Source organism: Equus przewalskii, chromosome 6 (assembly GCF_037783145.1).
Source record: "Equus przewalskii isolate Varuska chromosome 6, EquPr2, whole genome shotgun sequence".
Classification (NCBI taxonomy): domain Eukaryota; kingdom Metazoa; phylum Chordata; class Mammalia; order Perissodactyla; family Equidae; genus Equus; species Equus przewalskii.
In genome coordinates this window covers 57,138,809-57,162,460 of record NC_091836.1, presented here as the reverse complement: position 1 = coordinate 57,162,460, position 23,652 = coordinate 57,138,809, and the positions used below count along the sequence as shown (strand labels likewise).

The 23,652-nt window shown below is 37.5% G+C and overlaps 1 protein-coding gene across 1 annotated transcript in view; it reads left to right on the top strand.

Moving 5' to 3' along the window:
- Positions 1-5,124, top strand: part of TYR (tyrosinase) — a 91,916-nt gene extending 86,792 nt beyond the window's left edge. The window contains exon 5 of the mRNA XM_008515326.2: positions 4,491-5,124. Coding sequence (XP_008513548.2) covers positions 4,491-4,717 — 227 coding nt within the window. The 3' untranslated portion in view covers positions 4,718-5,124. The remainder of the gene's footprint in view (positions 1-4,490) is intronic.
- The last annotated feature ends 18,528 nt before the right edge of the window (positions 5,125-23,652 follow it).

The window sequence follows — 23,652 nt, the reverse complement described above, 5'->3', positions numbered from 1 at the left end:
GCACATTCAGAGATCGGCTGGTGAAAATGCTATTGCAAATGTCCAGGAGACAAGTGAAGGTAGTTTGGATTGCAGTGGTGATGGTAGGAAGGCAGGCAGAAGCATGAAAGAATCTGATGTTATTTTGAAGACAAAATTTACAAAACTCAAAAAATGATTTATATACTGAGTGAGAAAGAGAGAGACGTTAGGGATGCCTTTAGGCTTTCTGGCCTGTGAAAATGATGAATGGTTGTACAGCTCGCTGAGACAGTAACAATAGGAGCAGGGCCAGACCTGGGAAGACTCTCATGGCTGTTTTTGTTACATAGAGTAATAGGTGAAATGAAATATTAGGGTCAATATGTCTCTGGGGCAGTTGGATAGCCTTGACACTCAGAAGGGATTCTGGCCCGCAGATACTAATGTGAGAGACATCAGCATATAAATGGTCATCTCTGCTAAACTTCACCATCCCGTGTAGTAGTGATTTTTATTGTTTTATAGGTAAGTAAGTTGAGAATCAGAAAGATAAAGTGACTAGTCCTAAACCACAAAGCCAGTAAGTGGCAAATATTGAATCCCAAACTAATTCTCTCTCTGTTACTCCACAGAAGAGCGGGGTCTCTTTAGTCCTTGTACGTCTTCCACATATGGTCCAGCTCATTGTTTCTTCCCTAGTGTCCAAATGGGTACTTTTTACCGAAAAGCCAACAAAAACCATTGGATGAGAGAAGGGAGAGGAGGCTCAAAGAATCACATTAAGGGCTTAAATGCATTTATTATTTATTTCTAATTGATTTTTTTAAATGAAATTGATTTGAAATATTTTATCTATTTAGAGCACTTTTCATACAGCTGTGAATCTACATAGTTAATTTTAGAGAAGTTGACTTTAAAATAAGCAAGAGCAATTGCTTATTTTCTATTTTATGAATTATTCTGTTGTTGCTTCTTTTGTACTTTCAAGGAGTTTAAAATTTATCTCTATTCATTGCTAAACTTTAAGCTCATTAAAAAATCCTTAAAAATTTCTTGATATGATTTAGTTTAAGCAGCATTATTCATCATTCAGGTACTCATTTTTGAAATTACTAAAGTGTTTTCTGTAAAAGAGAGCTGATGTCTGGCATTTGTCAAGCACTTTCTCTTATAATCGAATTTAGTGATGTTTTAAAAAACTGAGCAGCAGATGATTTTCTTGCATGCATAACTGATTAAAAGATGAGAACAAAAAGCTTCGGCAATGAAGAGCTGTGTCCTCAATGCCGCCGGTAAATGTAATCCTGCTTTCTGCATGGTACTGCTCTGTTGAGAGCTTCCTTCTTCCCATATATTCCAAAAGACCTAGACATTTGGTTTGAAAAATGAGAAGGTGCAGCATGTTCACAGTAACTGGAGTGTCTCATTCTACAGATGGGGATTTGATGAGGCTTCTGTCATTCACAGATTTGTTCGATAGCTGTGCTTGGCTGTGTGTAGACACAGGTGCATAGGGCTTTTGCCTGGGAGGGCTTGCCATCAACATCACACACTCCAGTTCTAACTCATTCTTCTCCTCAGTGGGATAGTCTTCGGGGATCCCTTCCCTGACTCCCCAGACTGATATTGGAGGTCTTTTCCCCACGATCTCATTGTACAGTTTACATCCTTTCATTGCAATAGCATTACTCTTGAAATAATATGTTTGCTTGTCAGTCTCCTCTTCCAGTTATTGTTTCCTTCAGGCCAGGGACTCTGCTTACTTATCTTTTTCCCTGTAGTGCCTCTACCACCACCTGGCATGTAATATGTCTCAGTGAACATTTGTTGAATGAATGAATGAATGAGTGAGTAGAAGATGAAAGGTAAAACAATAATACACAGTACTTGATCTAAAGAGTTTGTGATCAAGCCTGAAAAGTAAGACATACATGTATATAATTATAACACATAGACAATTGTGCCCAGTGTCACAAGGGAAAAAAGAAAGAAATAGTCTAAGAATCCAGAAGAGAGAGCTGAACTGAACCAGAATCAAAGCATGTTTGAAAGAGAAAAACTTTTACTGGAAGCTGGTTCAGTTGAAATATTGATAAAATTACCATGGAATAACAAAAATCAAAATAGTTATAAATTGCTTTCTATATGCTAGGAATTGTACCAACTCTATACATACCTGGTCCAGTTTAAATGTTATAGGCAAATTTTGTATGTTACAGATTCCTAATTCATTAAATTAGGATAATGGTCCCTAACTAACTCATGTGTTTGTCATGTGGATAAACGGGCATGTGATTTGGAAATGATAGAGCACAAAACCAATAGAAGACTATATGATTATTCTGAAGAGAAAGAGTAGCAAGAAAAATGAAACTTTAAGTAGGTAAAGATGATAGAAAAATTATGATAGTAAGAATAATTTAAAGGAACAGTGTTGGGGTTCAAAAGCAGATAGCTGAGAAAAAAGTCTGAATTTGTTTAAAGCTATTGAGAAATATAGAGAGTGTTTCAAAGAAGACAGTCCGTTGGTGACAGTAAAAACTGAGATCACTTGGAATGAACTGCAACAGAGAAACAGAGAAACTATAAGAGATATTGGAGAGCCGGACAGACATAGAAATAGTATTGAAAATTGTGACTTGAGCTCAAGCTGAGCTTTGAAACAATAAAGGACATCATACTTATTATGTAAACTCTATGTAATTTGCATTTTATAAAAACAAGCAAGTCGGATGTTTTGAAGTGACTAATAGCACTATAAACTAGGCATTTGTAGTCCCATTTTCAAAATATTTTTTACATATATTAAAAACAGTAACTTTTATGTTTGATGGAAATAATTTTTCATATTTTTAAATTTATTTTTAATTTTAGCTTTGTTGGCTGTCATTGTTTAGATTTAAATTAATATTGTTTAAAGTTATAAATCATTTTATTTATAATTTATTTAATAATGTTTATCCTTTGCAAGTTATTGCCCCTTCCTGACGAAGAAAAACACTAAATTTCAGTATTGTTCAAATTATGCTTAAATGAGTTCTAAGAATTTTAGGTATCTTAGTGAAAGCTGGCAGAAAGATGGTACCAAGGACAGAAGAAGAAAAGCTAACAAGAGAAATGGAAAGGGTGTTAGCCCTGTAGCCTTACTTAAGCCAGGGAAACGCCACTTTTATCCTCTTTGAATGAATATTGGACTTGAATATAAAATTAATTTTTAACAAGTTCTCTGGTTAAAAACGAGGAACATTCCTGCTTTAATTGTCCTGAACATTAGTGAATTAATGGTGAACAGTGAGACTCTCATTTTAAATTTTACTCCATGTCACTGTTCTTTCCAAGACATTTTTATTAAATAAATATTCCTTTTCTCCTTGGCTTTTGCATCTCATTTTTATTATATATGAAGTTTACCTATAGTTATAATTCCAGAATATCCTAAGGTAATTATTCTACTCTATCTCTTGTTGTTTTTATTGTTGTTAGTGCAGTGGAGCTGATTCTGACTCCTAGTGACCCTGTGTACAGCAGAGCAGAATCCTACCTGGCCTTTTTGCGCCATCCTCTCATCTTCCGGTGCTGTATCAGACAGTGCACCTCTGCTACTCATAGGTTTCTCATGGTCAATTTTCCCAGAAGTGGGTGGCCAGGTCCTTCTTCCTAGTCTGTCTTAGTCTGGAAGCTCCACTGAAACCTGTTCACCATGAGTGACTCTGCTGGTATTTTAAAGACCAATGGCAGAGCTTTCAACATCACAGCAACACACAGCCACCACAGCATGACAACCAACAGATGAGTGGTGTGGTTCCCTGACTGGGGAAATGAATCCGGCCCTGCTGGTGAGACCGCCAAATCTTAACCACTAGACCACCAGGGCTGGCTATAAATAGTGAAGCGTACTTTAAAATCAATCAAAAGAATACAATAAATTATTAACTTCAAGGCAAAATAATGTAAGAAAGAAAATGTAATCATAGCATAATATTTGCTTCAACTTTGAGTAATATTTATATACTAAAAATAATGAAACTCCTATATGTGGATTTGACCCCAAATCATGATATTATTATACTGAAAAGATCAAGGAAAGAAAAGGGGTTATAAGAGAGCTAAAATCATTATTTATATATGAGGAACTTAAGATATAAACTTGATGAATTAAGAGATAGTAATATTTGCTTATTATTTAGAAATATGGAGACAATTACCAGAATAAATAGCTAAAAGAGTTACAGTAGCTAACTTGGGGGCAGGCGCTGAATAATTCACAGATCAGATATTATCTATAAACTTCAAAAGATCTCAACAAGGTGGTATCATTTTCCTATTTTCCTGATGAAGAAACTGAGGATTAAGAGTATTAGGTGTAACTTTCCCAAGTTCTTTCAGCTAGTAAGTAACAGAGCTGGCATTCAAACCCAAGTGTCTGCCTCCAAAGTATTATGAAAGTATAATGATGATGACAATGATGATGATGATGGTGATGGTGATGACGATGATAGTAAAAACATTGGGATGTCTTTCTCTTTCAGATCCAGTCTTTTTTCAAGATTACATTAAGTCCTACTTAGAACAAGCAAGTCGGATCTGGCCATGGCTCCTTGGGGCAGCTCTGGTGGGATCTGTACTCACGGCTGTGCTGGGAGGGCTCACTACCTTGTTATGTCGTCGCAAAAGAGGGCAGCTCCCTGAAGAGAAGCAGCCACTTCTCATGGAAAATGAAGATTACCACAACTTGTTGTATCAGAGCCATTTATAAAAGGCTTAGGCGGTAGAGGAGGGCCAAAAAGCCTGCCTTCACTCTAATTCAAAGGATGTGCAAATTCCCAGGAGAGGTCTCAACCCAGATGCCTGGTATTTGTCTGTGCAGACCGCTATCGGAGTTGTAATCTAATACAGTGTACCCCTCCTCCAACTCAGGTGAAACACATCTGTTTTTGCCTTGTTCTTTTTTCCTTCATCTTTTTGACAGTTTTCCTCAAGCTTATATTTCCAGGGAAGGATGCCAGTTGGTAATGAGTAACTGCTGCTTGTAGCTGAATAAAAGTGCTCTCATAAAATGTGGGAATCATTTTGATTTTTTCCTTCTGATTGTTCAATGACATATTTCTTTTTTATTATCCTCTTTCTTTGATTTTAATAAAATAGTAACAAATTTGCACTGACTCCTTTGAGCTTAAGAAATACATTCTTATTTTTCTCAGAAAGCATAATGTTTCCCTTATATTTTACATTCCTGCTCCAAAATGTGTCGTGGACTTCAAATAGAAAACAACCTCCAGCTCTTTCCTGCCGTAATCCTGACTATATGTGTGAAGGTCACTGAAAACAGGGGCCCCGCCCCTACCACAAGCCTGGCTAAGTGCCTGTCTCAAGGTGTGCTCTTTAGACATGTTGACAATGACAATAATAATCCTATTAAGAGCTTTTTTTAATCTTCTAAGAAGAATTTTATTTTATTAGAGAATATTTAAAATGCTGCAAAACATTTGAAGGTGGAGAACAGTTATGCAAATATTGGCCTGTCTGCAGTTCTAGCAAAATAGCTTATTTCTATTTTTCTTGGCTATAAGACCCTAAATTAGGATGTCCAGGTAATCTTGCTACTTGAATTTTTGGGTCTTGTTGAATTTCTAAAAATAGTCCAGTTGATATTACATTTGTTTTATACCTATGTATAGTATAAAAGACTAGGACCAGGGTTGGAAGTTATAGGGGACTCTTTTTCGGTCCAATAAAAGAAAAAAACTATCCAATACTCTGAGCTTTCCAAAACCAAAATGGACATCCTTGGAAAATGATAAGTGGTTGCCATTATAATTCTTCACATTTAAGTTGGATGGCTAATTCGACTTGCATTCTATAAAGAGAATTTAAGTATCGAGTCTATAGTAACACGTGTTTAAATTGGCTCAGGACTCTTAACAACTGCTCCTTTAGAAGCAAGGCCAAGCATGCTCTATAAAACATCCCTGTGATTCTGGCACAGTATTTCAGTGTGTTTCACCAAATTCCAGCGTTCACCCTCTCGTCCAAACTCATTCTCTGTGTCCTGATATCCTCAGACTCTTCAGTTCCCTTACGCTTAGTTTGTATTTGTCAGCTCAGTGTTTTCAAATGTGTACTTCAGTTTGACTACTTGATTTATACTTCCAGTTTCATATCTCAACACTGTCTTTGCACTCTCTCTTAATGCCGTGCTTTAAAGACAGACTTGACCAGTCGAGGCTCCCAGAAACCTGCCTGGGCCTGACACCTGAACTTCTACATCTCTGGGAGGGTATTTAAGAGGACACTCATGATTTCTATGGTACCTTGCAGCTAAAATATTCTACAACTACTGTAAGGTCTGAAGAGTAGTGTTCAGATTGCTTATGAATGCATTTAAAAATGAATTGATTGAAAAATTTGCCCTCTTGAAAATGTCTTTATCTAGAAAAGACTGACCTAAAGTCAAGATCACGTAACCTTAAAGGGTTATATTTCATTTAGTCCCAGTCTGACTTTCAAAGAAAAGCAAAAATCATCCTATTGTACGCATTAGTCAAATGATTTTGGCTAATTTTCATCTAGAATAAATAGAAATTTACAATTATTGCTGAAGTAATGTCATTGACTCTCAGAAATTACTAATAGTTTACAAACTCAGTTGTAGAGCAGCATTTATCTTCTAACTCCCATTAGTTGTCAGACTTATTATTTGCTAGCTTGTCTACTTTCTGTTGCCTAGTGGAGAAAATTCAGGCAAGGGATGGAGAGCAGCAGAATTATTGACACACTGCGTCGGGGGGGGGTCTGTGGGACTCGAGGGCAAATACTAAGGGTTATATCCTCATCTTGGCACATAACCAGAAAAAAAGATTTAAGATAAATTAGCAATGGCATCTGAGGACTGGATTCAATTTAGTTGGGAATTAAAACTAGTAAAACCGAGAGCAAGGAGTGGAAAAAGGAATTTGGATAATGGTCCGTAGAAGATTCTGGAGAAGCAGTAACAGTGATTGTGATTGCCTTTAGTCTGATCTCAGAATGCAAAACAATTACTTAGTTAGGTTTGATTTGAAGGCAAAATTTTATTCCAGGTGGTATTTTAAATTGTTTTTACAAAGCATCTTGAATAAAAAGTTCACCCAAGGAATTTTCATTATTACTGACAAGAACCTGTATAAAGCCATTATTTTCTTTATCATGAGGCAATTCCCTCCTTTATTACTGCACTTCAACACAGAATATTGTTTTGTTCCTCTGGAGGCTCAAGGTATCTACTTGGGTGGCAGCAACATCGGTGATAAAACCACCACCACATTGATTCCATGGTTTTCTCAATAAGGTACCAAAATTACATGACTGATATTTCAAGATACCTGGCAGTTTCATTAAACTGTAATCAACATTATATTCTGTGGCATTGTCTTATAGTATGGCTTTTATAAATTGCTTCATTTTTAGCTCTGCTTTTTTCCATTGCTACGTTATGTCACATTTTGCTACAGAGAATGTAATAAGCAGCTGCCACTCTTTTTATTCTTCTTTCTGTCTTATTTTTAAAAACATATTATTTTTAGTACCCAACCTTTCCAACAAGTCAAATGTATAGTGCTCCATCTGTAGAAATGAATATGTGATGGCTACAAGTCATTTCAACCAATGTCTCTAGCAGGCTGACGACTGGCATTGATTGTGAATGTTTTTAAATAGCCTTTTCCTTGCTTATATGGGCTTTGATTTGTAGGAACAGTTTTCTTTGCCATCATAAAAAGGGACTCATTGGGGCCACCTATTGTGAGCCTATGCTATTTTGTAGGGCATGTCAGTAGAACAAAGTTCCCTCCCTCTTCTGATTAGACTCCTTCTGAAAAGTGCTGAAATGCAAGTAAAAAGAGGGTTTTTAAAACATTTTTTGCTGCTTATTTTCAAAAGCATTTGCTAGTTTGTACAATGTAATGGATATACAGTTGCCTATAGGAACCACTGGAGGCCTTAAGGGCTTCAAACCATTCAGCTGTTTAAAACTATATAGGAATAATTTAAGTATTTTATTTTAAATAAAAGCCGTATTAAAACTTTATGTAGCTCAAGTTTATCCAATTGTTTTATGAGTTCGTTTCTTAATAGCAGTTTAAGAAATTATTCTTGTAACTTCATGTTAATCTACCCATTCTTGTATGTTTTATCATCATGGTCATAGTGATTTCCAATTTCTTATTTAAAAATAAGTAACAAAGATGTTACAATTTAATGAATATTTATGATGTTTCAAGAACTGGGCTAAGCTCTTCACATATGTGAACTCATTTAATCTTCATGTCATCAATACGGGGGTAAGTATTATTTGTGTTTTCAAATCAGGAGACTGTAGCTTAAACAGGAGACGAAACTTGCCCAGGATTTGAATCCAGTTCTTCCTTCATAATTATAAGTTTCAATGTTGTTTGTTATTCAACTATGTTGATGTGTCATAACTTACCACTTCCTTGCTACTGGACATTCAGGTTTTATCTAGTTTTAAAACTGCATTTAGTGCTGTAAGGAATATTTTGGTGCATTTGCCATTTGATCTCTCTGAAATTATTTTCCAGGAGCACAGTCTCTGGCATCAAAGCACATGAATAATTTTACGACTTTTCCAATGGATTGCCACAGTGCTTTTGCAAAGGGTTGCATGGATTTAAAAATGCAGAGTTTCTACCGACTGGGCTAGCTGGCATGCGCTTCTCCTTAGATTCTGTCAAGGAGGCTCTCCGGCTTTCATATTTCAATGTAAATTGTAGGTTCATTGGCTTTCACAATTCACCTTAAAATAATTACCCCCAGCCGTTCAATGTCTTTTTTCAATGTATCAATGGCGCTTAACCAGAGCAATTTACCTTGAACTTCTCAAACCTCTAGGTTCCTCTTTAGTTACAGGTGGATCCCATTCTACTATTAGACTATTCCAGGTGAAGTTTGTAACAGTTGCTCACTACAGCATGCTGGGAGTTATCAACACTCTACCATGACTAGCAATGGAGTCTTCATTGCCAATTACCTGGTAGGTTATCCAGCAGCAAGATCTACTTCATATCTTGCTTCCTAAGACCACTTCCGACATCAGATGTCAGCTTTTGTTTCCCCAGAGGTCTCAGCTGACTCTACGCCTACTAATGCTGGGAGAGTACTTTAGAACTGTCCCACATCCAGGCAAGAAATTTCAGCTTTTGTTTTTCCACCTTGTCTAGTCATTGAGCTGCCCCGGGAAAGGAGGTGTAAACTGGGCAAGAGATTCCCTTCTGTGAGCACAATGGCTGGAGAGGGACTCAGCTATGTGCAATCAGCAGCCAACACTTGACAGTAGCTGGGGAAGTGAGTGCCTGGGTCCTGAAGTAGCGATCTGTTCATCAGCACAGCATCCACTACACGCAGAGACTCCTATCTTCCCATTTTACTTTCTTATTGTCTCCTTTTCCAAAATTTCTGCAATTATTGATGATTCTCAAGCTTATATCTCTAGTCCCAGCTTCTTTTCAGAGTTCCTGACTGATATATCCAGCAGCTTAGTTTTAAAATTTACTTAAATATCCTGCAGGAATTAGAACTTACATTTAAAAATAAGCTCTTAAGATCCTTCTAAAATTTGTTTCTCTTCCAAACTTCCACAAGTTAATAAATGACACTTATACCCAAGCCATTTCTCATGTGAGAAATTTGAAGTTCCATCTAATAAGTCATCCCCCTTTACTCTCCATCTCTGTGTGGTACTCTTAATTCTCCTTTCAATATACACTCTTTGGAACATCTCCACTTCTTTCTAACCTGCCCCTGGGTCACGGTAATCTCTCTATTTCAGTTCTAGTCTAAGCCATCATCATCTGTTGCTGCAGCTACTCCAACAGCCTCTTGGCTGGATTCTACCTTCTTCACTTGCCTGTTTCTAATCCACAGAGGAATTGAAGTGGCTGCTTGAAAGTTTGCTTATAACACTTCAGAAGGTTAACATTCCTCTCTGGTTAAATTCCAAGTCCTCAGTAGATGTCTCTCTGCTTTGGCTGCTGCTTGTCTTTCCAGTCCTGTCTCATGTCGTTCTGCATCTTCCTTGCAGTGCTCTAGCATCACCGACTATTTTTTAGCTCATTGAAAGTGTGATTCTTTCTGCTATCTTAGGACCTCTGACCTCACTCCTCTCTTGCCTCAAATTCCTACTCATATTTTAGATCTCCTCTTAAATGCCACTTTTTCAAAGCAGCCTTCCTAATCTAACTCAGATCATTTCCTCATAATCTCTCATCACGTATTTCACTTTTTCATAGCATTTACCATAGCTTTTCATTACATACCTATTTGTGTACATATAGTTTAATGTATTCCCTTCCATTGAACAATAAGCTCAATGAAGACGAGGCCTGCACTGATTTTCAGATCTTGTATTTCCAATGCCTGGCCCCAAGTAAGTATGTGATGAATATTAAATGGAAGAATGAAAATGAAACTCAACAAAAGTTAGATCTAAGCAAATAGAGGAAAATGAAAACAGAATAAACACACTTTGTGCTTAGGAAATAATAAGGTCGGCCCCATCTGAGCATATCAAGGGCTTCCAAAAAGTTAGGGCTGCTGATAGTTCTGGAAAAAGTCAAGCCTGCATTAAACTAGGTATCACTCCTAATAAAAGAAAATGGAGAGCTGAAGCTGGTAAAAATAGTGACCCTAAGAAGAGAGAAGTACTCACAGAAAAATCTTCAGCAGGAATTAAAAGCAGTAATGACATGATAAATCTGCCAGTGGCTGTATAAGACAGTATTCTTAGATGCAGATGGCAAACATCCCCATTAGGGCTTCCATAGTGTGGTAAATCATGATGAAAAAGCCATTAATGATAGACAATAATGGATTAATTTATAAAAATAGTTTAGTCCAGAATAATTCTTTGTAGAAAGCAATGGATGAAATCATGAGCTGGAATTAGGCATACCCAGTTTGGATTTTTGGAGATACAGAAGTGAATAGACAGAAGTTCTGCTCTTAGGATACTTAGAGTCCAGGAAGAAATGTAAGAAATACTTACATACACAAACTATAAAAGTCACCCTTTGCTTAGGGTAATTGGAGAAGAATTATAGACATTGAAAGATTTGATGGGCTTAATATTTAGAGAGGATTTTATCATATGTCATGTCAGGATCTGAGTGTTTTGTGTATATAATCTCATTTCATTGTCAATAAAATTCTGAGTTTAGTATTATCCTCATTTAAAAGATAAGGAAGCTAGAATGCCAGGAGGCTAAGTAGCATGCCCAAGGCCATGCTGCTAGTGTGGAGTTTGGATCCAAACCTACATCTGACTCCAAAGGTCATGGATTTTCTAACATACCATGTTAGTATAGCTTATTGCCACAGGTATGTGATTGTGTGTTGTGTGTGAATATATGGTGGTAGCATCAAGAAAAGTTCAGGGAAGAAATGACATTTAAGCCAATCTTTCTGGTTATTCAGATGACTGGTATGTCTTGAATCAGATTTGGAGGCAAGATGGAAAAGCATATCTTTGAGAACTTTGAGTTTGTTTGCTTTTGTAATAACAGAGCTTTTCTAGCAAAGCAAAGGGAAACCCTGCTCTCTTGCTCTTCAAATGGCTATAGGTCACTGGAGTGAGCATCTTGTAAAACTTTTCATTAAGATGCATCCTCAGTTGATGCCTAAAAGAATTTTGAGTGTAGCCATTGATATTAAGTAAAAAAAGAAGGCTGAGTGCTATGGATCCTGAATTTTTTTATGAAAAATGTTTTCAAACATACATGGAAAAATCATTTCTATTATGTAACCTGAGTATCGTTGACTTTAATGCTCCTCTCTATTTTGCCCAATGAATTAATGAACTGGTATTGAGGTTGTATCTACAAGTAGGATGGTGGCCATTAGGAGAAACTACCAAGAAAGATCCAAGAAACTTCAAAAAGGAAAAAATTAAGAGGATTTGGTGGCATAAGTGAAAGAGAGGAAGAATCAAAATTAATACCCAAGTTTTGAAGTCCGATACTGCCTTTTCCCTAACTAGTCAAATAATTAATATATAAGTGCTAAAAAAATAATCTGTTGATCATATAAATTGTTAACTGGTTCCTTCTAGTTTATAATATTTTTTCTTTCTTCAGAACAAGTATTTTAAGATTCTTTCTATGCTTGTAAGTATCTCTAACAAGAGGTACTTGTTATAACTCTTAGTCATAACAATGAGAATTAGATTTAACTTAGCAAATAGTTACTGAAAACCTATTGAGAATCAGATATTTTCCTAGGAACTGGAATATAAAGATGATTAAGACCCTAAGGCTGTGTACTTCATTGAAGAAATGAACAGTTAGTGGAGGTTACAGGCAAGCAGACAAATAACTATGAAATTGTAATAGAAATAGAATCAGCTCACAGCAATATATTAAAACACACTTTCATAAATAAGATCGTAATACAAAAAAAGTAACAAATTACCCATAGTCTGATACCTGACATCTTCAGGTTGGCCTAACTCTTCCATAATAATTACAATAGTTATCTTTTTATCTATTATGTGTTAGACAAAATTCTAAGCACTATTATAATTACTAGTTCTCATACAGACCCTGAAAGTGGACATATTATTTTAATTTTAATAGGAAGAAACTTGAAGAACAGAGATCTGCCCAAAAGTCACAAAACTAGTAAAAGTGTAGGACTAGGACTTTTAATTCATATCTGCCTGCTATATTACTGCTTCCAGAATTCCACACTCATCTTTCTCCATTTATTAGAATTATTATAATAGCATTATTACTCTGTGTCCCTAAATACTTCACATCTATTAACTCATGTAACCCTTATTCTATAGATAAGAAAACTAAAGCTGAGAAAAGTTACAGAAAATTTGCCCAAGATCCCAGAGCTCACATCAGTGGAGGCAGCATTTTAACTTAAGCAGTGTGAGTCCAAAATTCAGGGAGTTTCCCTAAAAAGGAATTGTAACCATTACATCATATGGCCAATTCTGGAATTCTATTAAGTCCAGAAAGACACCAAGCTGTGAAATCAGCTGAAATAAATCATCAGCCTTCATCTTGACAGAACTTAAAGGCTCCTTGATAAAGTATAATACTAAAAATATGACACCTCATGAGGAATGGAATCAGCATCACTGTGCCATGAATTGATTTTGAAACTGCTGTCTCAGGTATGGTGATTCTTCTGTATTGAAATAAACCAAATATTGGTGGGAAAACTTGTCACTGGTGATTTTCAAAAGTGTAATTAGGGGCCAAGCCCATGGCATAGTGGTTAAGTTTGGCACACTCCGCTTTGGCAGCCTGGTTTCAGGGGCCTGGATCCCAGCTGTGGACCTACACTACTTGTCAGACATTCTGGGGCAGCAACCCACATATAAAGTGGAGGAATATTGGCACAGATGTTAGCTCAGAGCTAAACATGCTCAGAAAAAAAAAAAAAAGTGTAATTAAAAATGACTGATGAAGTAAAGTTTGTTTTTCCTGGAAATATAACCTGTTCTGTAGGTTATGGTTGGTATTATGAGATTCAATGGAAAGTGATGGGCTGGAGAATGCTGGGAAGACAATGAAGAAAAAAGGGAATATCTTAGAACAGCGAATCCTACCAACACAGACCACACTCACCACATCCACTTAAGGAAAATGTGAGAACAGACAGGTTGGAAAAGAGGATGAGTAGAAAAAGGAGAGAAACAGATGAGGAGTATTAGAGGTTTAGGTGCTATTTTAACAATATTTAACAAAAGAGATCAAAGATTGTCTGAATCCTGCCCTGCCAATACCTCTGTTTCATGTCAGGTACCTCTTATTTTCCTTGTTTCAGCTATTGTATAAGAGGCATATACAATAAACAATAAGCAAGGGGGAGAGAAAGCGGTATTAGTAACTGGGCCAGTGTCTAATCCCAAATTGGGGTTCTCTAGTAAAGCTAGGCTGGTGCATGAGACTTAAGCAATTGTCCCAAATGGAGCTTTCAACAGTTAGTAAAGGATGACTCCAAATCTGGGGCACTTATTGCCCTTAGTCTGTCAGGTGGAGAAAAGAAAGCAAAGTGAGAAAAAAAGCGCAGCAAAGAAGACAGCAACCTGCTTTAAGGCGTTCAGCCACATGCATGAAATAGAAGAAATGGAAGAGAGAGCCGAGAGTATGGGATAAGGTCCTGTGTCCACTTACTTGTCTGGCACATAGAAGGACAGTGAGAAAATAAGTTACTAAGAGGCATGCAGGTTGTGTCAGTGGTGCCCAATATGACATAGGTTTGGTGATTTTCTAGGAAGACTCAAAAGGCAGTGTATAGTTGTATTCACAGCTAACATTTGTTAACGCGAAAGGATACAAAGCAAAACCAGCAAAGGGGAAAGATGTGTGGGGTGAAGTCCGGAGGAAACCAGGCACAAGCTTCCAAGAGTCTTCTCCCAGCGGAGTCATACGAGATACACATAATTTCTCCAGCAGCAACTTGTGACAACCTTTGTGAAATGTTGTCTCCAAGGGCTGCTCATTAGAGACTCAGTGTCCAAGGTTTTAATTGGGGGTCGATCACATAAGCACCCTCTGCCTAGCACTTACCAAAATTCTAGACTCCCAGAAGGAAAGCAGATGTTCAGTATAAAACTTATGGTTTGCGCAAAAGTTTAGCCACATTGAACCACTCTTGTTTATCAGTTGGGGTGGTGGGAACCCTCCTGAAATTGAAGTTCCCAGACGCTGGCTAATGGCTGATCTTACAGCAGGCCTTTCTAAGAAGGATGGCAGTCTCAGGCCTGGCATATTAACTTTTTTTCTGAATACAACTATATGCACAATTTTTCTACACAATAACTACACCTACTAATAAATGTGGGCCAATGAAAATTTCACACTCTATCCGGTCAAATTAGTATTCTCTATCTTTGAGGTGGAAGAAGGAAAAGAATGAGAAGAGAAGAAGACCAAGATGGAGAAGCCTCTCTCTCCTACAGAAAAGCTATTCCAAGTTACTTCAAAACCAGTAGTAAGTGAAGAATAAAGACTAAAGCTACAAAAATGCACAGAATCCTCTTTCCCAGTCACCACTCCTAGGAAAAGTAGATACAGTCAAGCCTGGTTATTCGTGGATTCCTTATTTGCAAATCACCCACTTGCTACGTTTTTTTGGTAACTCTAAAATCAATACTCTATGTACTTTCATGGCCATTTACAAACATGCACAGAGCAACAAAAAGTTTTAGTCACTTTAGGCCCAGTCCCACCTGATGTCAAACAAGTTGTCACTCTGCCTTCTTGTTTCAGCTCTCTTACTGTAATTGTGTCCTTCTAGTGTTCCATTTAGTGCCATATTTTTTGCATGTTTGTGCTTTTTGTTGGTGATTTCTCTGTTTCAAATGGCCCCCAAGCAGAATGAAGTCCTGTCTAGTGTTCCTAAGTGCAAGATGGCTGTGATGTGCCTTATGGAGAACAGACATGTCTTAGACAAGCTTCATTCAACCATGAGTTATAATGCTATTGGTCATGAGTTCAATGTTAATGAATCAATAGTATATATTAAATATGGTGACTTTAAACAGAAACACACATAAACAAGGTTATGTATTGATTAATTGATAAAAATATTGTGATCAGAGGCTCACAGGAACCTAATTGAGAGCAATGGTTCATTAATCACTCAGTCAGTGTGTGTGGCATCTCTATAGAACAAAACTACCTGAAAAAACAAGACTCATCTGTTCCTGGAGCATCACTTCATGTACAAATAAACTCTATTTATCAGCCTACCATAAAGACACCTCGTTCCATATGTGAGTGATGGGAAGCTATAGCGGCCATGGGCACAGAGGTGCCATGGCTGGGCAGGGCCAGTGCATGGATGACTCCCCTAAACCCTGAAACAAAGGAAAACTCAGAACCAAGGATAATAGATTAATCAGGGGCTGAATGGGCAAGAGACAGAGGCAGAGCCTGAGTTCACCCAAGAACCCAAGCAAATAGGCTGTGCTAAGAATAGCATAGAACTCCATGGTTCTAAGGTCTATAGCTGGGTGAGGAAACAATAGGGAAAAAAAATGAGCGTCCTGGTAAAGGTTCTGGGTTAAAGCTGGGTTCAAGGAAACAGGTGAGGAATGGAAGTTATATTAGACAACTGAAAGGAGAAGTCGTCCTAGTACAATTTCAGAGGATGGCTGTGGCTCCCAGGGCTTGGAACAACATCTCTGTTACTGACAGATAAAGGTTGAAGGATAGGACCAACAGCAACGAAGGACAAAGCTTAACAAAACCTACATAGTTGTAACACATCACAAGACATGTTGTTCCATCATCTTTGGAAGGCCAAAATGTTTTTTTCCACAAGTATCCCATTAGAGATTTCAAAATAAATAATTAACCACTTCTCACCACCATCATAAAAGAAACCCAAGGAAAATAGACAGCTATTTTAAAAACTCGAAGTCTGAATTTGTTTACTAATCAAAATCTCCCACCAAAGTCTTCTGTCAAAATAAACCTGAAACAATTTCAGAAATCACCTTGTCAAAATGCACATAAGGTGATTTTTAAATCTGTCACAATTAACAGTCATTCTAACTCAAAAAGTATTTTTCACACAATACCTTGGGTCTATATCTGAAATGCAAAACCAAGTTTTGGATATGTGCTTCCATCTCCCAGTGGGTGACACATTTATCAGCAAGCTGACAACATGGCCTCTGCAACACAATCCACTTAAAAAGATTTCTTATAGATTTCATTGCCTAATAAAAAGTCTGACGAGAAACTTTTACTGTCAGACATTTTCATATTTTTGAGTTCTGGCAAACACATTTCTGACAGCAGGGTAATCAATGTGAACAAGGGAAAGCATTTTAGAGGAACTTTTAATCTTCAGAATTGAGATTTACATCAAAGTCTCCTTGATTTGTGCACCCCCAAAAACATTTTTTCCCAATTATCTTTTGTGTTCTTCCAACACTGGCTGCTGCTAATGAGTAATTTTACAACAGTAATGCTATTAAAGCATGCACTCATGACCCCATTGTGACACAAAGCAAATAATGCACATAGGGAATGCAAGCACATAACTGCTAATCTTACCTTTTAAATGCATCTGAACTTGACCTATTGAAATACCCATTACAGAATGCATGACAGCTTGGCAAAATACAAGAGGAAAGCAGATTCTTTGAAAATAAATCACTTGAAGAAGTGCAACGTGGTAGGAATTGATTGAGAACAATGCGGTACCACATAGCGAAGTAACCTGCTTCAACCCTACAAATAAGTCACCACTCCTAAAAGCTCTATAAATTAGAGCACTGTGACATCTGATTTGACCCATGAATGCCCTTTAGATTTGAGAAAACAATAAATAACAGTTTAATGGAAAGAACATACATTGAGAAATATGGAGAGTAGAATGTCTTTTACTCTGAAGCAAATATCTTCATCCTGCTGATGCAAGAAGGCTTCCCAATTTTGTGTACCTTCCTAGGCATATCTTCCGACGTAAAAGGGACCACAATCATCTATACTGAAGCATTTTTGTCATCCTGGCCACTATCAAATTATAGGTTCACAGGCAACACAGAAACACAAGATGGAATGAATTTTAGAGAAAATTCTGGTCTGCATTTTTCTGATGGGGAAATCATACAGCTAGTTTTCAGGGGGTGCTGAAACACAGGTCTCCAGGACGCAGCTTATGGAAAACTGCTCGTATCTCACCTGTGTAAATGTCAGACAAACCTGTGAGCTACTCTATTACTATTCCTTATTTTGTGTAATGCACAGATTTCCAAAAAGAGAGATGTGATTTACTGGAAAAATAAACAAAATCCTTTGAGCAGGAGTTCCTATATAAAGTAAGTTTATACAGCTGAGTTACAGTATACTCAATGTTTAGGTAAAATTGAAATCCTCAATGATCAAATGTAAAAACTCAACATTGAGACTTCATAATGAACATATTATATTTTATTAATTTTCTGTGCAGGAAAGTAGATATAATTTTGACATCTTAAAATGGTACAAATAGTTCAATGTTTTAATGGGTACAATTATGAGATTTGAGAATAATACCAAAAAACAAATCAACCCAAAAGAAAACCAAGATCCTAAAACCAGCATATTAAATTTAGAGATTCAAATTCTATAATTGCCAATTGCACACCGTGCTGAAATGAAAGTAACAAGAGTGTTGAGAAGCTTGTAATTAGACCAGTTTCAAAGTTTTTCAAAGGAACATTTCTCAAATATTACTTAATATCTTCACAAGCATTTGTGAAGATATTCATTTGGTCTTTCATTAAGATAAAAACAACCCTAACCTGTTCTCAAAATCCTGCAGAAAATTCTTGATTATTACCATCAAAGGTGCACAATTGGTTTCCAATGAGAGGAATTTTAAGAATATTTGTCCAAACTTTATTTGTCTAGCTTTTAAACACCATGCCATGTTCCAAAACAATGAAAGTGTTCTAGAAACATACTATGACTTTACAACAATAAAATTACATATAAAAATAAATGCATTTTTTCTAATTCTTTACAAGCATTGAATCTGAATTAGTGCTTCCTCTCCAGCATTGTAGAAACTCACACCTCCATTTAGCCAGACAAGAATCAAATGCTACACCTGGATTGCTGAGCATCTCACATTTTGATGGGAGGACTACGCTTCTTCCAATTGCAAACCTGTCACTGCTGAATGCTTATTATGACAGTAGGAAAGTGTCATTACACCTTATTGCAGAATGTCATTTTCATTCAGGCAATTTTTCTCCCAATCCACCATAAAAATACACAAACACATGCTCTCTCTCTCCTACACACACAACACGCACACATACACACATAATTTAAATACAAATATCTACAAAATAATGTGAGCTTTGATGAAAACACATAATGTGAAGTATCTTTGGTAAGAGAAAAAGATAAATTTATTTTATTTCCATCTAGGAAAAAAATAGCTATAATGCAGTGCTTTTTTTTTTTTATAGAATTTTATCTAGCTCTAAGATATAGGCCTTGGTTTTAACTCAGTAGGGGTCTCATGAACACCTGCTTTTCCCTTCACCAAAACTTAAATAAGCAAGATAACTGACATCACCCTCCAGCAATTCCTAGATCGACTGCTATAGATCAATACAGCTATCTCTAGCCAAATTGGGACTGACCAAAATTAGTTAAGAGGAATTCAAAAGACGGTTCTATTGGACATAACAGGCAACTTTGTCTATGGGAATCTCAGCAGACAGACAGCTAGTAGTGCTGATTTGCTTGTGGGTACTTCTCTACTTGCCCAGAAAACACAATTAAATACTCTTTCAGTTATAATGAACTGTGACTGACGGAAGCCTGTGCTTTTACTCACTCAGAACAATGTTTTATTTTTACTGTGTTATCAAAAACCTACGCAGGAAGATTTGCCCAGGAAATGTCTCTTTCTTCACAATTTCTTTGCTCCTCTCCCCCACATTCTTGCCCCACTACATCCCTGGAAAAGGGATGTCGGCAGAGGTAGATATTATACTCATTTTTATGTACATGGTCTAGTACTTTTCAAGGATAAAGGCTGCAAGTCACCTGATTTCTAACGTGGAATCCTGTTCACACTATACACTGGAGGTGGCTGGGTAGAATGATAATACTAGCACACTCTCAGAGTAGAACATAGCTACAGCCAATCATTCCCACTTTGTTTTTTTGAGGAAGATTAGCCCTGAGCTAACATCTCCTGCCAATCGTCTTCTTTTTGCTGAGGAAGACTGGCCCTGAACTAACATCCATGCCCATCTTCCTCTGTTTTATACGTGGGGTGCCTACCACAGCATGGCTTGCCAAGCGGTGCCATGTCCGCACCTGGGATCCGAACAGGCGAACCCCAGGCCACCCAACACGGAACGTGCGCACTTAACCACTGTGCCACCAGGCTGGCCCTATCATTCCCACCTTTTAAAGTGATTTCTATTATTCCCAACTCTGAATTTGAATCAAATTGTAATGAAAAGAGAAAATAAAGTTTCTTGCTAATGCCATTTGGTAACCAGATCATCATCACCTTTAAATAGGATAATTGCACCTGGCGGTACCCGGTTATGTGGTTAATGATGCCAAGATGACTCAAGAGCTGGTGTTTCGCTGAACTGGACAGTCCCTGGGAGTTTGGAGAATAACTGTGCCACACATCGAATCACAAAGTGAGGAGTGCGAGACAGGTCATGTTCCAACATATGTGTGGTAAGATATTTGACATTCCTTTAGGGCTCAGCTGGAGAGGAAAACCTAGAAGAATTAACCGCTTTCTCCCCAGCCAATGTGTTGGCTGCCACATGTTTTTTAGTAAGCAAGCAAGGCCCCCATCTTTGGCATTGTGGAGATTTCTCACCATTAAAATGAATCATATAGTCATCCTAAATTGATAACTAGATTCAAATGAATGTGCTGTTATAGGTGAAGAGATACACTGTTACGATGCAACAGAGAATGTCTGTTTCTGTGTCTGCATTGTTAAGGTTTCATTCCCCTGGTGGAAGGATAAGAGCTGAGAAATACGACCTCTCAACGACAGAATTTTAATGTGTGGTGTATGCAGCTGAAGCAATATATGGCAGCCTCCCCTTCTTTATTGCTATATATATCAGAGCATTTACATATTGCTGGTTCTCACCTAAACGTTGGGATTCTCTAGGTCAACCAGCAGTTCATGAAAGCTCTAATTCTTATGGAAGCCAGATATAGTTCGGATCAATTTAAGGCTCTGCTAAAATTTTAGTGGCAATGACAATGTGAAAGGATCCCTGGAAACAAACCAAACATCCCATTCTTTTACCTTCTTCCAAACCACAGTAATAGCCAGTTTTGTAACACATTTAAGCATCTACTTAGTTATGAAAAGAAAAGGATTTCGTGCCCTGATGTGTCAAAGAACTTTGCTTTCCTTGACTCCCTTTCTTTTCCTTCCTAGTTTTGCTCTATTGAGGCTTTTTTTTTTTTTTTTTTTTTTTTTGAGGACGATCAGCCCTGAGCTAACATCTGCTGCCAATCCTCCTCCTTTTGCTGAGGAAGACTGGCCTGGCCCTGAGCTAACATCTGTGCCCATCTTCCTGTACTTTAGATGTGGGACGCCTGCCTCAGCATGGCCTGCCAAGCGGTGCCGTGTCCACACTGGGGATCCGAACCGGTGAACCGCGGGCCGCCAAAGGGGAACGTGCGCACTTAACTGCTGCGCCACCGGGCAGACCCAATCAATTCTTAAACTGTAGCTTAACACTCCGCATTAAGGTTAAGGTTACTGCTGATTTTGCTACAATGTAAAATAAAAGAAGCAATCTGTTTTTAGAGTCTATAAACAAGAATATAAAAATTTTGGATAAGAGGAAATAAAAGTTCTGCATGTTCACTTCAAAAAATTTACTAGTCTTTGTTTTAAAGCAACATTGCTTAACTCTCTGCTAATTTTAAATAATTCACCCGGCCTTTCTTCTCTTCTCTCTTAATGGAGCTCTCTTTGCCAAGTATTGGCAATCTTCTGCTTCGTTTCTTTGGAAAACTTTGTCTAGCTAGCTTTTGCAACTCCATCCTTTGAGAATACTATAGAATGGAATAAAGAAGTTGGGGTAATGAAGGGGAGATTCAGACAGAAGCAAACAGAGAGTTCTCATTGTTCTATGGTGGTTGGAGTAAATGCTCATTATGTTTGATTTCACTTATTTCCTGTCTCACTAGGTTACAAAAAGCTGACTCTTTTCTCCTGAACAAAAAGCACATTATGGTCATGTGAGTAGAGAACAATAGTCATTTTTTTTAACATCAACCTTTCCCTGGGTCGTTAGAAAGCTGGTGAAGTTATACCTTTTGTCTATAAACCTAAATTTAAAATGACAATATTAGCATTTCCTAGAAAATATACTATGATGTATTTCCCCAATACAGAGCTCTGGAGAACACAATCTCTTTAGCACAATTATCTTATTTTAAAACTGATATCTGGAAATAGATTCTAACAGGCAAAGCATAAGACTAACAAATTTGGAATCAGAAGATATATAGGGAAGAAAGGTGTGATTTTCTGCTCTGAATCTGGAATTAACACTCACTACCTTATTTTCCACTCAGCACTAGAGTTTATAGGGAGATTCCGATTAGCAGGACTAGATGTGTCTTATTAAATGCCTATTTCCCGGGGAGGTGGGAAGAACCTTTCAGCAGCAGAGATTACAAAAGCTGAGCTCTGATTTCATCTCTGCAACGAACTCAGTGGATGACTTGGAGCAAATTACTATCTCCTTTCAGGCCTCAGTTGCCTCCACTGCAAAATAACAGTACTCCCAACTTCAGCGGTTGTTTCTTTTTTTTGAGGAAGATTAGCTCTGAGCTAACATCTCCTGCCAATCCTCCTCTTTTTGCTGAGGAAGACTGGCCCTGAGCTAACATCCGTGCCCATCTTCCTCCACTTTCTATGTGGGATGCCTACCACAGCATGGCTTGCCAAGCAGTGCCGTGTCCAGACCCGGGATCCGAACCAGTGAACCCCGGGCAGCTGAAGTGGAACGTGTGAACTTAACCTCTGCGCCACCAGGCCAGCCCCCTAACTTCAGCATTTGATGCTTCTATAATATAACTGGATATGAAAGTGTCCTAGATAGCATAAGAAAAGGGACCTGTTTATCATGAGTAGCACTTAAATATGTATCTCATTGGTTTGTTTAGAAAAATCACTGTTCGGCTGGGTTAATCATCCTTAAGGAAAAAAAGATTTTCTTAAAATTTTTTCTCTTTCATATAATGAACATTCTTCAGCACCAGCATTATCTATTGATGACAAGGGCCCATTTGCCTCTAACAAGCCTCTTTAGCAATCCCTTATAATTTAAAATCCATTTCCTGCTGTGAATGTTTCAAGTAAACACTGATTTGGGGGGTTATAAATAACATGGATATCTAGATTAAATCAATTCAGCTATGCTTTGTCTACATTGCTTCTATTTCTTTAAGTGCCTGTACTTAGCATAATCACCCAACTGGCATTGTAAGTCACTAAATGAAAAAACTATCAATCACTTCATTTTTAACCAAAAAAAAAGCAAACTAAGCCCCAAATGTATATGTGGCGCATGGGTATATGAATCTGAGTGTTTTATTATTATTGTTACACAAAATTGCCTTCTCTTGCATGAAGCAAGAGACAGAAGAAGATTAAAAACTGATGAAAGAGTCCATTAGATTCTTTGTTTTGGGGCATAGAAAAAGAATTTCCTTTCCTTTGTCCATAGAGTTAATTTCTTAGTGTAATCCTATAAAAAAATTGATAGTTTCTTCTAAAAAATAAAATCAAAGAAAAGAAAGGTATACAGGGCCAGCCCCATGGCTGAGTGGTTGGGTTCATGCGGTCTGCTTCAGTGGCCCAGGGTTTTGCTGGTTCAGATCCTGGGAACGGACCTAGCACTGCTCATCAAGCCATGCTGAGATAGCATCCCACATAGCAGAGCCACAAAGACTACTAGGATTACAACTATGTAATGAGGGGCTTTGAGCGGAAGAAGAAGAAAAAAAGAAGATTGGCAACAGATGTTAGTTCAGGTGCCAACCTTCAAAAAAAAGAAAAAAAAGAAAGGTACAGGTAGCAAGACCTATAGTGATGATTATTATGTTCAGAGGTTTATAAACTGGGGTCCTTGCTTTTGGAGATTGTTTGTGTCCCCCCCAA